We start from the raw sequence: 18,613 nt of genomic DNA on the forward strand, positions 1-18,613 counted from the left end.
GCTGTGGTAACCCAGTCAGATGGATGACGTATAAATAATAAAATGATGATGATGATGGAACAGGAAGTCCCTGTTTTTATCAAAGAAATGTTAGAGGCTATGTGATTCCTTTTTAAAAATATTTTATTTTACAATTTTACAATCACAATAATTCATAAATTCAGTGCTTTTCCAAAAAAGAAACAATATCCCCCGCCCCACCCCACCCCTGGATTCCAATCTTTTCCCACATAATTTCTTGCATCTCATTTTATTTCCAAACTCTTTGTTTTCCCTCTTGTGTATTGTAATTTCCAATTATTTAATTACATAAATGTTATATCAAACCTGCTAACGTTTTAATATATTTACAGTGGTCTTTTAAATAGTCTATAAATTTCTTCCATTCCTGCTCAAACTTTTTCTCATCTTGATCTCTGATCTTCGCGGTCATCTTTGCCATTTCAGCATAGTCCATCATCTTAATTATCCATTCTTCTTTTGTTGGTATCTTCTCCTGCTTCCAATTTTGGGCTGAGGTTATATGATTCCATTCTCGTTTCAACCTATAGCCTAGCTAAACTGAAAAGCCCTATGCCTGCCTACCTTTTACAGTACGGAACTAGCTGCTTTTAGGTACTGTATGTACTGAATGGTTGTTCTGGAACACTGAAAAGAATAAACAGTTAGAATCTATGGTGGTCATTGTATGCATGAAAAGAGAATTAGCTAGGCATTGCAGTTGTGATTAATCCTGAATTGTTTTGTAGACAGATGAAAGAGGATATTGGAAGACATTTAATGAAAAGGAAAATTACCGTAGTCCAAGTCTTAATAAAGAAAGACATTGAAAAATGATTACCGTATTGGCCTGAATATAAGCCTCACTTTTCCTCCAAATTCCAGCCGTGAAAAGTTAAAGTGTGGCTTATATTTGCAACCTTATGGTATGCAGCCAGGTGCGCAGGGCAAATAGTGCCAGGAGTGTGGCAAAGCGGCGCCAGCCTTATGCGTAGTCCCCCCGTCCTCTCCCCCAAAGCTGGGAAGGGAGAGAGCAAGGAAGGGGAAAGGCCATCGGCAATACAGCACGGCTCTCCACCCCCCCCCCAGTATGTAGCCAGGAGCAGCAAGGAATGGAGCGGCAATGGAGCAGCTTTTATTCAGGTATTTTTTCTTTTTTTCTCCCCACCCACCCATCAATTTTAAAGGTGCGGCTTATATTTGGGCCAATACGGTATATGTAATCACATAATATTATGATGAAGGCTGATCTGAAGAGCCAAATGATTTTGATTGGTTCAGGATGATGACATTGGGTTACAATTGTTAAGATTGTTGTAAATCTTTTATTGGTGAATAGAAATCACGCGCTTAATCTGGAAGTGTATAAAAAACATTGCTTTGAATGTGGTTCTTTGCAGCCTCATTATTTTTGAGGTTGTCCCTATGCACATTTGTGTTTCAAAAAAGGTCTATATTTTCACTTGGAACCCGCAAACTTTTCTTTTGGGTTTCTGGAACGGATGCCTCCAGTCTAGGAAACCCTTTTAAATTTATCCAGTAGTCATACACAAGTAACTTACATTAATTAATTTCAGTGATTCTACTCTGAGTGTAATTTTGTCTTATTTCCCCCGTCTCATCTGCAGTTTTTTCCAGTGTCTATTTCTGTAAGATTTAATTAACTGTCAGTGACGCTAACCTCAAAGTAAACTTCTTTCTTAAAAACAACAACTGATTATTCAATGGGAGCAGTCCAAAGTCAGTGACAAGGATTTGGGGTTTGGTTATTTTAATCAGTTAGGCATCTATTTATTTTTATTTTCTGCTTTTAAAACTGATACAAAGATTTTATCTTTGTGTATCTGCAATGTTCCCCACATCTCAATAAAGAATAGCCACTTTGTTTCTGGTGGGAAAATAAGATTTATGCAAAGCACTGTCTGATCTTCCAGACCATAAAATATGTCCTGATATATTGCTATCCTTTTTTATTCACATTATTGGATTGCTCTTGTCATTCAAGATGTAAAGGGCTGGCACCCAAAACTGCTATCCATTTCAAGGTCTCGCAACAACAGTAGTTGAAATTCTTATTCAGCTTGCATTCCTACCTCAGTATTGTTTTAATTTAGTGTAAGATTGTTTTTCTTACATATTGTGATATCATTTTTCAACGTATGTGAGTATACTGAATGTAATTTTGTTATGAGTATGCAAAATATTTGATTACTCTTCATCTATAATTCAGATATTATGTTTGTGCTCACCATTCATAAACTTAGAAAATATTCCTCAATAGCTAGTCAGGTATGTGCCAAAATCTGTTGTTACATTGTTGCAATTTAAGGAAGCTATCGTGTTTCTTTTAATATTATACTAATTAAGAAGCTTCCTTTTGCAGTGACAGACTGTATCCCTTTTTAATTTTCTTAAAGTTCATAATAAGAAAAATGAAAAGAAGGATTAACCCATAAGCCTCTTTGTCTGAAACTTGTTTTCTTAATTAAAATGCATTATTCTTACTAAGATGTTAATATATCTTGTTATTTCAAGTTGTTTTATCTGTGGAGAAAACTTTAGCATTTCCTACCTCCAAACAGCCCCTCTTATCTTGGATCATGTAAAAATTTTGATAGCAATGGTCTTCATAAATTATATATAAATACATAATATATTACAAGGTTGAAACTGTTAATACTGGAAAAAGAAAGATTTAAATGTGAAATGTATACCTTTTAAAAAAATGAATGACTTTAATCAGTGCTTTTTTCTTTAAAAAATGTTTAGAGGTATTCTCATTTTGACTCAAGAAAATCACCATTTTATAGTTCAAATTGGGGAAAATAAATACAGTAAATGGACAGAAGTACAAAGATTCACAAAATGTTTAGGGATATGCAAACCCCTGCGTATCTCCCCCCCAATAAAAAAAGCACTGTAAGTGTCAAGGCTTTGGGGGAGGGTGTACGAACCAAAGATAACCCCTCCTCTCAAAATGTCATGCCTTCTGTCATGCTGTTCTCTTTGTCTGGTACAGCCTCCCCTTCTTTGTATACCCAGCCGCCTCCTTCATGTAAACCTTTGTAAACTACCAGAATAGTTCTGAGCATACTGTGGTTGCGGCATAGTTTAGAAGTAGCAGCAGTTCGAAAAACATGTAATCACATGTAGACAAGTGAGAATCTTGGAGGAGAGCATTACTCTGAGGAGGAGGGAAATGATCCTTTAAAATGGAGCCATTCTTTGGGGTGTGACGAGGCAAGCGGATATCCTTTTGCACTGAGTATAATCCTCCTGGGGGTGGGCTGGGGGTACTGGTAGTGGTTGATTCTGTATTTAGTGACATCTATGTCGATGGGCTTATGAAGGACATGCAAATTACATGTTGACTTGACTGTCTGGTGCAAAGGTTGCAGATGTCACATGTCATCTAAATTGTGCTGGGGAGGAGTCAGTGGTTGTTGTGAATGCTGCACGACACTAATGACATGTGAAAATGCAGTCTGTGGTCCTAGAGAAGACACTTTTAGATTGCCAGGTAGGAGGTAGAAAGCCAGGACCTACAGGGTGGCTTTCTCTGAAATACTACTTGTTCCATTCATTAGCCCAGTTAGGGTTAGTTAGTGGCAGGAGAAAGGTATTCTTTTCATTGGCACTATTGTACATCACATGTTCCAAGGCTGCTCTGGTACAGTTTCCAGACTAAGCTCTAATTCAAATTTATACTAATTAATTTAAGGAGGAGGAACAAAGAGTAGTAGTTTATAGTGCTGTATTCCCCCCCCCCCCAGTCTCTTGAAACCCAGATTCCAAATGTTCAGGAAAAATAAAGGCAGAAATGTCAACAATGTCTTCATTTAGGAAGTGAAAATAAATTAATAGCTGAGAGTCCTGCTCCGGAGAAGGAAAAACTGTTAATGTAGTGCCAGCTAATAAAGATATACTGTACTCAATGTAAGTAGGATGGGAAAGTAACTTGGCAATCATATTCAGATGGTGAGCTTCAACTTGGGGAATGGAGGAAGAGATTCAGGCTGAATTCTGTTGCTTTCCTTTTATACTTGCCTTGTGATTATTGGAACAAGGTGCTACTCATATTCTTTTCAATTGTACATTGAATGTGGCTTGACTTCTTGTACATTCAAAATTCAGAGCATTTATATATATAGTTGAAGGTGTTAATGTATATTTTGGGGACAATGGCTGTTTGATAGTTCTCTGCAAGTGTTCCACATGCTTAATGTTAACAGGATAAGAACAACCTATAATGCTGTTATCCATTCTCAGAGCAGAAACTGTACTGCGTTAGACTGTGTTCAGCAAAAATTCACCTTATGATGAATAAACCACTCATTTCTTGAGCCTTGCTGCTTCAGCTCTACAGGAGTTGTTAATGGCCTAATATGTTCCGCGGGTGATAAAGCCACAGCCAGTTTTGCATGATTATTGACCTTCACACATTAATGTACAGTGTGTCAGGCAGTCTGCTTTACAAATCTAGCTTTTGAATGTAGTTCTTGACTACATGATACATGAATAAGAGAAACATATGTTACAGAAGTACATGTGTTAAAGCCAAATCTAGTACAATTGCTTTCATGAATAGTACATTTAGGGATTGAGCAAAGGTAGAAAAACCCCCACAAGAGTTCTCTCAGAAATGCTCATTTATCTAAAAGCTGAGGTCTTTAATTGCTTCTTCATTTAATAGGGCCCAAATTATGCATTTTTAAATACCGTGAGTATCAACTTGAAGGATTTTTAGAAGGTGCTTAACTTTTCAATTGGAACCAGTGTTACTTTAGGTTGAGACTATCCTTATCAAAAACCAATAGCTGGGATAGCAAAGATAGCAAGGACAGATAGAAACAATATATATTCAAAGTGATATATGGGACCTCTAGCCTTGCAACTTAGATATACCAGTATTTATGGTAAATTATAGTTCCTGATTAGTGGTCAAGAAATATTTTTTGTGGCACCTGACAATCATCTTATAGAGAAGATTTTAGGGGGAGAGTTTTGATTAAGGAGCTCTTTTTATAAATTTAATAAAATAAAAATGAAGTACAACCAGTGTTCATATCCATAGAAGCAATTCCAATTGTCTTCTCAGCCTCTTCCTTGCTCTTTCTACTATAGGTAGAAATGAACATTAACTGATAGACATAGAAAAGCAGACAACACAAACATTTTTATCCCCCCTCATTTTATTCTGGTGTTATTTACAGATTTATTGAAAATTGCTCACACTCTCTTTCTGCTTCCCTCTCTCTACAAACTATCCCTGTCCTGATTCCTATCACTACGCTGCATTTGACTATATTTGTGCTTTCACAGAGTTAGTGAGCGAGAGGCCGCATTAGAAGCAGCCCTAAGGCTGCTACAACAATTCTACCTGGATCTGGAAAAGTTCCTCGCCTGGCTTACAGAAGCAGAAACCACTGCCAATGTTCTGCAAAATGCCACACACAAAGAGAGAATACTAGAGGATACCCAAGGGGTTCGGGAGCTCATGAAGCAGTGGCAGGTAAGTCAAGTGATTTGAATTATAGAATTCCTTTATACTATGAGGAATGAGCCCTTTCAGCTTACGGAAAAGGGATGTGCTCACTTTTAAATTGTGTTTCTCTGTGTTAATGGCAATAAAGGTGTGTTTTATTAATAACAAAGAGAACAATGAACATGCTTTTTATTTAAATCTTCTTTAAGGGAGTGTCTGATGTTTAAATAAACAGAATATTGAGAATTCAAGTACTGTTTGCAGGGAGAGAAGGCAAATAACATTTGCTAACAGATGCTTCTATGTCACACATATAACTGAAACAGATTCTTGACAGACCTTTGGCGTAGATGAGCATGCTGTACATCTTTTGTGCTTATTACAGTAATGTAAAATCTGTCTAGATGTTTCTGGTTTGCCTAGCTGAACTAGTTTAGTTTTCTATGTCACTGGAGAAAATTAGGACTTATGTCTAGTACATGCCGATGAGATGAAACTGAAACAATGTCTTAATTTTCACTAGTTATAGATAATTAGGGCACACATTTGTTTCCCCCACTAGAAGCAAACAAAAAACAAAGGCATCTTCATATCAGGGTTTCTTTCAGACCCAGCTTTTAATAAAATATTCAGTTGCCACATTTTAAGTGGCACTGCAAGCAAGCTTATATTTCCATTGTGTTATGATTATGCATCATAATGTCCATGGTTTTGATCATAATGTGCCTATGTGTGTCTGATTTGCCAAGCCAAGATGTGTATACAGAGCACAGCACTATAGTGTAAAATATTTTTACAGTGTTATTAGATACCAGTTGGGAATGCATAATTAACTCTAAACCTAAGAACTCTACTGTGTAAAGACCACATGAGTTAATTTGTTGCTGAATTAATTTTTATGGCTTTATTTAATAATAAAAAACCCTACCTTTTATAGTTATTTGGTTGCTAGCTTTGTTATGGTGCCAACATGTGATCTGACAAGCCATTACCTTGTTCCCCTACATGTATTCATCTACTATAACCCTAGAGGGAACTCACACATCTTTCTCATGAGGGGACTGTACCTACATCTAAAATTTCCCCTTTAGAAATTATAATGGAGGTGCAAATGCAGTTCTGCAAGCCATTTACGTACCAAAATTGATGTTACTCTAGGAATAGGGTTGAATTAACAGTGTAATTCTGTTCCTATTAATGTTCCCTGATGTAGAGCCACATGTACTCATGGTTGTATCCAGTGCTTTCACTAATCCCCCCCTCCTGCCTTCTATACCATATGCCATACCATTCCATAGGGTCCCTCAACCCCAAGAGAAAGTTTTTGGGAGCCATAGGGGGATGTGTTGAATAGGAGGGATCAGCAAAAATGAGGTACCCTGCCTTGTCACTAAATATAACCAAAGCTGGCCGTCTGTCACTAAATGTTAATGCCCTTAGATATATGCTTGAGGCAGACACTCTTTGGTGGGTATAAATATAGATATTTACAGGCTACGTTTTCTGACGGTGTGAAATACTGACCACCAATATATCAAATGTTCATTTACAATGTACAATGGGGATGAGGGAGTATGATATTATTGCACATTTTGTTGGCATATTGATGTAATTATATTGTCTTTGCATTATAAATGCAGTCTTAAATACCATATGTATGGAAGCATAATTTGTCAGAGCTGACAATAACATAAAAGTTGAAGTGATTCACATCTTTGCCGTGCTTTCTGGAGATTTCCTATATATATATGCACACACACACACACGCACACACACACACAAAATAACTAACCGTTAATCAGAGGAGTTGTGTAATCACATTTTATGTTTGATTGTCTAATTTAAATACATCATGGACTCCCTATGAGGCCTGAACTGATACATACCCATATTAAAGGAATGGAAGTAATGAACTTTATTTTCTGCTTTAGTACTTGTGGTGATGTGAAATCTCCGCTGTGTTAATTACCCATGTGGGCTTGTGGCAATAATTATATGTGACATTGCCTTCCAGATCTGTGATATTAGATGTAATTCTGAAATTGGCATAGATTTATCCTGTTATTTTACCAGTGTAAACATTATATATTAAACCTGTAGATCAATTTAATTAGCTGTTGATAGCTCTCTAAAACTTAAGAAGTAAGCTTGCATGCGACAACTATCATTATTTGAGACAAACCCCTGAAAGTGCTTCAGATTCTGAAGTACGTGCTTTACCCCAAAGTGAAAACTTCTGGGTTTTGGTTTAATAGTAATAATATGCAGAAGACAAAGTTCAGCAAAATATCTAGTAATCTCTCTCCCCCCCCCCACTAAATAATAACACAGGAACAGTTTGATGGACTATTCTAACGGCCCATCTGGTCCGACAATCCTGTTCTCACAGTGGCCAGCCAGATGGTTGTAGGGAAACCCATAAGCAGAACCCAAGCACAAGAGCACTTTTGCATCCTGTGATATCCAGCAACTATTACAGGGAGGCATACTGCCTCTGAAAGTCATGGGTCCCATTTTGCCGCTTCAGGCCAAACAGGAAGTGCCACTGCCACCCGCCCCACTGCCTCCGCCCCCGGACTGGTGGTGGACAAATGTTGTCCTCATCTTCAAAAATGGGAAAAAGAAGACCCAGGTAACTACTGACTGGTCAGTCTGACGTCAATACCAGGGAAGGTGTACAGATAATTTTTATTTTTTGCTCTATAGGACGCACCGGACCGTAGGACGCACCTTGTTTTAGAGGGGGAGAACAAGAAAAAAATATTCTCCCCCTCTGCTCAGCGCCCCTTCAGCGAAGCGGCAGGAGAAATGGAGCCCCTTCCATTTCTCCTCCCACTTGGCTGAAGGGGCGCTGCTGGCTTCAGCGAAAGGAACCTGAAGCCTGCGGAGCGCAGCGGGAACTCGCGCTGCGCTCCGAAGGCTTCAGGCGGCTATCCCTGAAGCCTGGAGAACAAGAGGGGTCGGTGCACACCGACCCCTCTCGCTCTCCAGGCTTCAGCGAAAGCAACGCGAAGCCTCCGGAGCACGGAGGGAGCGCTCCCTCTGCGCTTCAGAGGCTTCACATTGCTATTGCTGAAGCCAAGGAGCCTGCATCCGCTCCATAGGATGCACACACATTTCCCCTTAGTTTTTGGAGGGGAAAAAGTGCGTCCTATAGAGCAAAAAATATGGTAAATAGTCAGTTTGCGAGCATTTAGAAAATGATGCTGTGATTACTAAGGTGGTAAGAGCTGCTTGACAGTGGAATGGACTCCGTCGGAAGGTGGTGGACTCTCCTTCATTGGAGGTTTTTAAGCAGAGGTTGAGTGGCCACCTTTCATGGATGTTTTAGTTGAGATTCCTTCATTGCAAGGACTAGATGACCCTTGGGGTCCCTTCCAATTCTACCATTCCGTGGTTCTATGAAAGTTCTTCCTTGAATCTCCTTTCGTGTAATTTGAATCTATTGGATCCTTGATTTTATTCTGAATCTCATGATCTCCTTGGACGTTTTGATCAGGAGAACAATAGGTTAATATTTTTTATCTATTTCCTTAGAAATATAGGGTGCTTTTTGTCCCTCAGGACACCGCATTTTGAATCACCACATTATTTGTAATTTTCTCAAAGGAATAGAAGTCAGCTGAAATGGGTGAACATGTGATAAGTACCTTATAAAACGTTTCCTAGTTTCCTAGTCCACCTAAATTTACAATCCGAGCAATTTTTAAAAATTTAAAAGGGTAAAAGTTTCTCGTATCTTCCCTTAAATGTGTTAATGCAGTCAGTTCCTCCAGGTACATTTGGGTAGAGGGATATGCATTTGATGAAAAGTTTTGAAAATGTCCCCATGCTTTTTACACTCCCATGAGTGCTAAGGAGTCATTATAGCTCCAGAAATTGTTGCTATGCTTTGCGACTATTGTACTGCTGAAGGGGTTTCCTTATGTTAAGGAAAGGTTTATTCTCAGAATAGCATCTTCATGCATAAAACAGGAACCCATTTATATCCAGAATTTGCTGGGTTGCAGCCTTGAAATCAGAGAAGCACTTCAGTAGATATTATAAGGCTATTTTAGGAGGCTGTTTTTATGCAGAGTTTCACTTTTGAGGCTTTTTATGGACTATGGATAAGAAAACAGTATTCTCCGTAAGTACAGCTATAAGATGCATGCTCTGCTGAATGACAGGATGTATACACCTTAGCTAATGCTTAACAGTCATTACCTTAGGCCTGCTAATGTAAAAGCCACTTCAATTTGGGAGCTTAGATAGAAGACCATGTTATATTTAACCTACTTTAATGGTATTTTATTAAATGTAAACAAACAAGAGGCCCTTCTATCGTACTCCTCCAGATGAGAGAAAGGCTTTCAGTGGGTCACAGCTCGTGTATGTTACTTGGAAGGATCATTAAATTCATTGGAGCTTCTTATCCATTAAGTGGCTGCAGGATTGTAGCCTATAGCATTAGATAAATTATTAGAATTAATTATTCAGCCGATGCACAAAAATGTATTTCATGAAATACTGAAGAAATGTTTTGGGGTTTTTTTCTCAGTTCAGTTCTTTTGCATATTACTTCCATCTTTCTTTTCCTCCTTTACCTCTACAAATTTATCCCATTCTGTAGGCTCCTGAATCTTTTAATTATTTCTAATGACACTACATCTTCTGGTTCCTCTGTTGACCTAGTTGCCTTTGACTGGACTTAACCGTCTAGGGGTCCTTTACCTTTACCTCTTACCTTTACCTCTTATGCCTTCAGGTACATATTGGTATTGTTCTTCAGAACTTCCTGCCTTTCTTTCCACATGCTTTCACTTTCACTACCTTTTACTTCTGGGGTTCTATATCATTTTAAATAGACCTGTTGTACAGTGGTGCCTCGCAAGACGAAATTAATTCGTTCTGCGAGTCTTTTCGTCTTGCGATGTTTTTTGTCTTGCGAAGCACGGTCCGCCGCAACTGTGCCTCTTCAAGCGGCTTTAAGAAAAAAGCGAACGAACTCGCAAGACGTTTTCGTCTTGCAAAGCAAGCCCATAGGGAAAATCGTCTTGCGAAGCAACACAAAAACTGAAAAACCCTTTCGTCTAGCGAGTTTTTCGTCTTGCGAGGCATTCGTCTTGCGGGGCACCACTGTATTTTGTTTCTTCTTACCAGGCCCATGCAGAGCTTGTGTGAGGCCCATGGCTTGAGTTTTGTTAGAATAAAGTTATGAACTGAAACAAAAAACATAGCTGGTTCCTGCTGGGGTCCCTCCAAGGCCCGGAGCAAGTGTACCCAGCTGCCCATGCTGCCTGGGCCTGCTTCTGACCACCACAAAATCTCAGTATTAACTTGTTTTCCTCTTACATCCACATGCACAGCTAGTGGAAAGTATATTCCACTTGTAAATTCTAAGCTTAAAATTTTTATTCTTAGTACATTTCTCTTTTCCATGTAATCAGTTGAAATGAATATCTGACACTGGTGTGGCTAGCTTCCAGCCTGAGGGCCAGATTCACCTCCCCAAGCAAGTTCCTATGGCCCCTGAAAGTGCTCTCTCTCTCTCTCACTCACTCACTCACACACACACACACACACACACACACACTAGGACTTAGTTTCTGCTGGTGCGGGGATGGGGGGATGTAGTAAAAATTGTGTTCAGTCATAGAAAACTCTAATGAGGACATCTGAAGTCATGAGTTAAAATTTCACATACTTGCATTGTGCCTGTGTGCTCGGGTTTGTGTGTACTTATTTGTTTTATTTAACCAGCTTTTTATTTTGAAAACATTTATTGTTTTTTTTAATGGTTTCCCCCACACACCTGCAATTTCATTAGTATGCTACTTTCACTGTCAATGAAAAACAATTGAAGTAAAGGGAATCCTGACAAAAAAGTAAATGTAGTTTTTATATGTGGATTTTGCTAACATATGTAAAATATTTCATTATTAAGTATGGTTTGTTTCTGATGATTTGTAAATTAATGTCACATAAAAAGATAAAAATGTTGCTTTTGAAATATTTCTCATTAAATTATAGAGAAATTTAAATAAATAATAGAAAAGAATGCCTCTGGTAGTATCTTCTGTTTCTCAATTATTGCTGTTACCAGAATGAATGATTGTGGTAACTTGAAGGCAATATTATTGCAGTGGTATCACAGAAAACAGATGAGATGCAAACTTCAAAATCTAGCACTGAAATGAAAGTGCAAGTCAAATCCTTTGAAAGTGAAATCTTTATTTGTGTTATGGGAAGATACGTATGAAAATCAGTTTGCTAGAATTAAAGCCAGTCACATGCCAGCATCTTTGTTAATTAAATGGAGAGGAAAATCTGGCTAATTAGTCTACACAGAACAGACAACCGATAGTAGTACCTGAAGTGCAATTTAGAAAGACATGCATTGCAAATTTAACTTGATGACACTATCTGCTACTGATGTTATACTGGGTGATTATAATCTCAATGATGTGTTTTTAATTGAAGATGTAGCCTATGATGGAAAGGTGAGAAATCATTTTACAAGTTACCATAGAGATGTCAGTTGGCATGCCCAGATTCTTAGTTCAATTAAAATACCTTACTGTTCAGTGTATCTCGATGAGGATGTTTTGCTTTATATTTAAACTCCCTATGCAAAATGTTGTGAAAATGCAAAATAAGAAGACTCTTCTGCTTGGTTTTGTGCATAGGAAACACACTGAAATTAGTAGAATGAAGTGCTATCATCTAGTGAGTATGATACCCACTGCTGTGCATCCATATCTCCACACAATCTCGGGTTTTTACCTCAAATGTCACTACATGTGGCTGTGTAAATCTTATAATTTATACTTCAGTAAGTTTCCCAGGTGACTCGAGGTTTAGCTCCAGTCTGGGAAGTTATAAAAGCAGTTCTACTGGGCCATTATTTTGATTATCCATAGGGCAACTGTGTGGGCATTAGAAACAATACTGCTCTTAAATTCCCATGCAGAAGTGATTTCTCATTACTATATTTTGAGTGGTTTTACATATGCACTGGAAGTAAAAGGTTAAGACTTTCAGAAACTTATATCATGTTAAAATAGTCTTAAATTGTGCTATATATTAATGCACCTTAAAATATGCTTGTCTTCTCCCTAAGGTCTAGTTCAGTACTCTGCTTTAGGTGGGAACGGTGACAGCTATGATATTTCAATGTGAGACATTTCTAGGATTTTTGTGAAAATTATCTTACTTTGAGAATAAAATATGATGTTGCGCACTTTCCACTTCCCTGAGCAGCGAAATGTTCCATTTGGGTTTGGTTTTCTTTGGGTGAGAGTGCATAGGAAGACAGCCCTGCTAGCTCACATCAGACTCTCAGAGAGAAACTCCTTAATCCTTTTTTTTCTGTCCTTATTCAGTTCACAGCTCTATTTCTCAGTCTCTTCAAAATTGCAAACTTCATCTTCTATACATACCTGCCCTTAGCTTTGAGGTTGCCTTCTCCAAGCTCTGATGGGTATCTCCATTATAACACTCAAGAGAGATTTCCAGGTATCCTAACAATTAAATCCCATGAAGAAACATCAACCAAACAAAGGACTTTAACCTAGAAGCTATAATACCATATTGAGGAGATCAGTTGCAATAAACTTTTTTCTTTCATGGAGAAATAGTCATCAAGTGATATATATGGGGGGACGGGACAAATATTAAGCTGGAATGCAAAATCCACACAGATTTTGCAGTGTCCCAAAGTAATTCACTTTAGGGGATTGTTCTGTTTGTTCCTTGCTTGTTAGAGTGGATTTTTAAAGAAGAGGATTTGTTAGTTAGCAGTTCTCTATGGAGTAAGCTAAACTGCCTAGCCTGAGCTAAATTCCTTTGCTAATTTGTCATGTAGATTTTTCCCCATTTTATGTGTGAATCCAAAATCACAATATTGATTAAATACTTTATTATTTTTAAAGAAAACAAAACACTCTAATACCCTGAAACCAATCCACTAAAGACACTGGTGTACTCTGAAATTAATTAAAAGCTAGCTGAGGCTGGGTGCAGAATTCCACAAAGCCAATGCCTGTGTTGAATATGCGATTAAGAGAAACTGCTGTGTTAGGAGAACTCAAAAACCCATCACTACAAAGCTAAATATACCTAATTTATTACACCTCTCTGGATTTTGATACTACCTTCATCTCGTGTGTGTGTGTGTGTGTGTGTGTGTGTGTTGGAAGCTGCCCAGGGAGGCTGGGGCAAGCCAGTCAGATGGGCAGGTACAAATAATAAAAGTAGTAGTAGTAGTAGTAGTAGTTTTTTAATTTGAGGTTTTTGTTGTTTCTAAATTAAGGGACGTAGAATGTTCCAGGGAAGAGTGCAACCATGTGGGGGCAGTCACAGTGGTTCAGGGTGGGGGGAGGTGTGGGTAAGGGGAACACAGCACAGGCAGTTATTGACTGTGCCATTTGCCAGCCCCTCCTCCAACATAGGGAATTGCAGTTGTCCTATCAGCCAGCCCTTGGTTGACTCTGAGTAAGACCTCCCTCACCCATGGATTATAGATGAGGAGGCCAATATGGTCTTTATCACTGAGACCTTGTGGGTGAGCAGGGTGGAGTTGGTCTCACCTAGCTAGGCCCACCTGGGTACTTGGTGCAGCATCAAGGCAGACTTGAGGGTTGGGGAGGGGGAGTTGCTGTCGTCTATAGAGATTCCATCTCTTTCTCTCCCAGTTCTCTGTCCAGGGAGGCGGGGGATATTGAATGTGTGTTCCTGGCACTGGGCAATCAGGACAAATCTCGCTGCCTGAGCTAATCTCAGAAGTAGTGTTGAGGACTCCCAGACTGCTGGTTTTGGGGGACTTCAACATCCATGCAAAGACGACTTGCTCTGTGGTGGCTCAGGACAACCATGGGGCTGTCCCAACATGTCAACTGGCCCAACACATGTGGCAGGTGACATTCTGGACCTTGTTTTCTCAACTGGGCAGGAAAAGGGTGATACTGACATTAGTCTCTTATGGTCGAATCAGTTCCTGTTGAGATTTAGACTTTCAGCATCTTTTCTCCTCAGCAGGATAAAATTACTTGCATCTACCAGGTTCTTGACTCTACTGCTACAGCAGATGAATCTCAAGAGGTGTCCAGAGCCCTATTATGTTGGAGGAGTTTCAGTTAGTAAGGCTTGAGGATGTGGACAAGGTGCTTGTATCTGTCAGGGCAACCATTTGCACTCTGAACTCTTTCCCCTCTTGGCTGATAAAAACTAGCAGGAACGGCTGGCTGGGCCAGGGAGGTGATTAATGCCTCCCTACAAGAGGGGGTGTGTGCTTCCTGTCTGCTTGAAGGAGGCAGTGGTAAAACCACTCCTCAAGAAACCCTCCCTGGATTCAGATATTACACCAATCCTAGCCCAACTACACTGGCTGCAAATTAGTTTCTGGGCTTTGCGCTATAAAGCCTTAAATGACTCAGAACCACAATACCTCAAGGATCTCCTCTCCCCATATGAACCAACCCTGACCCTGTGATCATCCTCTGAGGCCCTTCTTCTTGTGCCTCCTACACAAGAGGTCCAGAGGATGGCAACACAATAATGGGCCTTTTCTGTGATGGCTGCCTGTTTGTTAAATGCTCTCCCCAGGGAGGTTCAACTGGCACCTTCATTAAATATCTTTAGGCACCAGTCAAACATGTTTCTCTATAACCAGACATTTGGCTGAGTAACATTCTGTGTCCTTTATATCTTCCTTTATTTGCTGGAGTGGGGTTATTGCATCATATCTTAGAAATTTAAATTCATATACCTGATATAATTCAATTGATAGCAAACTTCACCTAATAATATATTCCAGTGCAGGATTGCTGCCCTGTTTGCCTTTCCTCCATTCTTCTGACAAAAAGGCTCCACATATTTGTAATAAAATATTATGTTTCCTTGCTATTCAGATATTAATCAGTACTGGATTAAAGTGGAATTACATAGTGCAGGGACATTAATAGTGAATGATTACTTATATGATTTATAGTGCAATGAGTACCAAATAAATCAATGTCTTGGCAGCCCAAGTAGAACATAACCCTTATTGCCACCCATCAAAAACCCACTAATGCTTAGTGATAACTGGGATTAATTAGTGATATGGTGTTATTCATATTGAAACACTTGCTAATCCTATTTAAAATGGATGTAATATTAAAGCAGGGAATATTCAGATAGTTCAATAATGAGCTATTCAGAATCTTTTTTTAAAATACATATTTTTATACCCATAAGACCTCTAAATAGCTTAAAATATGTAGCATTAGCACTCTTTATGTGGATGCAGGCACTTCAGTGCTGAAATGCTTGCAAAATGTTGGTTTTTGTTTACCTTACTCTCTATTGAAATGTCATTTCGTTTGTTGCTATTGATGCTTTAGTCACTCTAGAAAGTTCAGATGAAACGTCTAAAATATTCAAAACCAATATTGACTGAATTCATTCTAGATAGGTTGATGGAGTTGTTATGATCTTGAGTTGAAACTAAACTGCTGAGAATATTGAACTAGATGCTAAGTAGCATTTAGTGGAAAAGTGTCTTGAAGTTATGGAAGCAGAACTAAACTCTTCATACACTGTTTCTATAAAAGTAATTGAGCAAAACAGTATTTGCAAGGAGAAAAAGTCAGTTTCTTTCAATAAGAGAAATACATGAAATGCCTTGTGTGAAAAATTATGTAGCAACAATACTGTGCAAAAACTGCATGCTTTCATTTTCAGGTTTCAATTTCAGTATCTATTTTTCTTAAAGGCATGCAATACATAGGTCAGAGGTTTTTAGGGCATTGCTTCAACAGGAGGAATTATTTAGCAAAGCAGTACCACTGGCATGTTGGGACTATGAAGTGCGAATGTATGATTTCTGTTCAGATGGGTTCAGTCGCAGCAAGGCTATTTTTAATGTAATACAGATGAAAATGTACCAGAGAGCAACACTGGTTATTCTTTCAAACCATTGTTGTCTTGAAATATACATACTGTTCTGATACACAGTGGAAGATGGTTCAGAATTAATAGGCAACATATTCTCCAGTGAGTGAAGGTTCTTGAAGAAAAATAATAATTGGCTTCACACTAGTAAGTTACAGGGCATATTGTAAATTGGCATTGTGCCACAGCCTGGTGCTTTTCAAAGAACTGTCGTTACCTAAGCACAAGCTGTTTTTGAATTGTATGTTTGGAGTGGCCAGAAGAGAAAGTTGAATAGATATGCATTTCCCTTTGTAATATTATAGTTGAGGAGTCTGAAGTTTTAGAGGAAGAAGAATTGCTTTAGAAACTTTGATTCATGCATGTATGAAAAAAGAATAGAAAACACACTAGATAGCAGTCATATACTTTCCTGGGAGTAAGCCCCATTGAATGGCACTTCTGAATAGATATGTATAGGATTATATTGTAGTTTGTATTGTTCCTGTAAATTTTGTAGTTTTTACTTTGGGGTAGCCAATGTGGTGCCCACTGCCCTCGAGTTGTTGTTAGACTAGCATTCCCATCAGCCAGGAATAATGGGAGTTGATTGATTTATTATTTAATTTCTATACCTTTTAGTATATCAAAACTATCTCCAAGCAGTGTACAAGAGATAACTTCAACAAACTATTACAAAAATACAGTTACATATCAAAATATTGCATTAATACAAAGTTACTGATATATAGAAATCTCTATCAATTCATTTTCCTTCTGACACACCCTCCCTCTCATCTTCCGGGTTCCCACCCCAGGGTTCAACAAACTCTTAGCTCAGCCCCAAAAGTCTTGCAATCAGAAGAGTTCCTGGAAACAGCAGACATCACCCCCGTCTCTCACTCTAGACTTGGTTTTAATGGATGGGCCCAAGGTGGATGGTACTTCCTCAGGCTGCCCACAGCTATGTTCCATTCAGCTGCACTCTCCAGTCCCAGTTCCAGGTACAACAGGGTTGTTTTTTTAGTTTCCCAGGCGGTGCAAAGGATGGGGAAAGGGCCCCTCCACTCACGACTCTTTCTTCACCCTCTGCCCTTGCCTCCTCCTCCGGATGCTTTGTTGTAGTGTAGTCCAACAACTTTTATATGCCTGTTGTCTTTGTCCATGGAGTTTTCTTGGCAAGGATACTGGAGTGGCTTGCCGGTTCCTCCTCCAGGTGGATCACGTTTGGTCAAAACTCTCCACTATGACCTGTTCATCTTGTGTGCCCTGCTCGGTGTAGTTCATAGCTTCCCTGAGTTCTTCAAGCCCCTTCGCCACGGCAAGGCAGTGATCCATGAAGGGGCAAGGACAAAAGTGGTAAGGACCTAACAGAAGCAGAAGACATCAAGAAGAGGTGGCAAGAATACACAGAGGAATTATACCAGAAAGATATGGATGTCTCGTACACCCCAGGTAGTGTGGTTGCTGACCTTGAGCCAGACATCCTGGAAAGTGAAGTCAAATGGGCCTTAGAAAGCACTGCAAATAACAAGGCCAGTGGAAGTGATGGTATTCCAGCTGAACTATTTAAAATTTTAAAAGATGATGCTGTTAAGGTGCTACACTCAATATGCCAGCAAATTTGGAAAACTCAGCAGTGGCCAGAAGATTGGAGAAGATCAGTCTACATCCCAATCCCAAAGAAGGGCAGTGCCAAAGAATGCTCCAACTACCGCACAATTGCACTCATTTCACACGCTAGCAAGGTTATGCTTAAAATTCTACAAGGAAGGCTCAAACAGTATGTGGATCGAGAACTCCCAGAAGTGCAAGCTGGATTTAGAAGAGGCAGAGGAACCAGAGACCAAATTGCAAACATGCGCTGGATTATGGAGAAAGCTAGAGAGTTCCAGAAAGACATCTACTTCTGCTTCATCGACTATGCAAAAGCCTTTGACTGTGTCGACCACAGCAAACTATGGCAAGTTCTTAAAGAAATGGGAGTGCCTGATCACCTCATCTGTCTCCTGAGAAATCTCTATGTGGGACAAGAAGCTACAGTTAGAACTGGATATGGAACAACTGATTGGTTCAAAATTGGGAAAGGCGTACGACAAGGCTGTATTTTGTCTCCCTGCTTATTTAATTTATACGCAGAATACATCATGCGAAAGGCTGGGCTGGATGAATCCCAAACTGGAATTAAGATTGCCGGAAGAAATATCAACAACCTCAGATATGCAGATGACACAA

At 39.1% G+C, this 18,613-nt stretch overlaps 1 protein-coding gene across 12 annotated transcripts in view; it reads left to right on the forward strand.

Annotated features, from left to right (window-relative positions):
• Positions 1–18,613, forward strand: part of DMD (dystrophin) — a 995,174-nt gene that overhangs the window by 770,716 nt on the left and 205,845 nt on the right. For all 12 annotated transcript variants that reach the window (XR_008330242.1, XR_008330243.1, XR_008330241.1 and 9 more), the window contains one exon: positions 5,323–5,512. Coding sequence is in view for 9 of the 12 variants with exons in the window: in XM_053386964.1 (XP_053242939.1) it covers positions 5,323–5,512 (190 nt within the window). In the remaining 3 variants the exon portion in view is untranslated. The remainder of the gene's footprint in view (positions 1–5,322; positions 5,513–18,613) is intronic.

Source organism: Podarcis raffonei, chromosome 4 (assembly GCF_027172205.1).
Source record: "Podarcis raffonei isolate rPodRaf1 chromosome 4, rPodRaf1.pri, whole genome shotgun sequence".
NCBI classification, from domain to species: domain Eukaryota; kingdom Metazoa; phylum Chordata; class Lepidosauria; order Squamata; family Lacertidae; genus Podarcis; species Podarcis raffonei.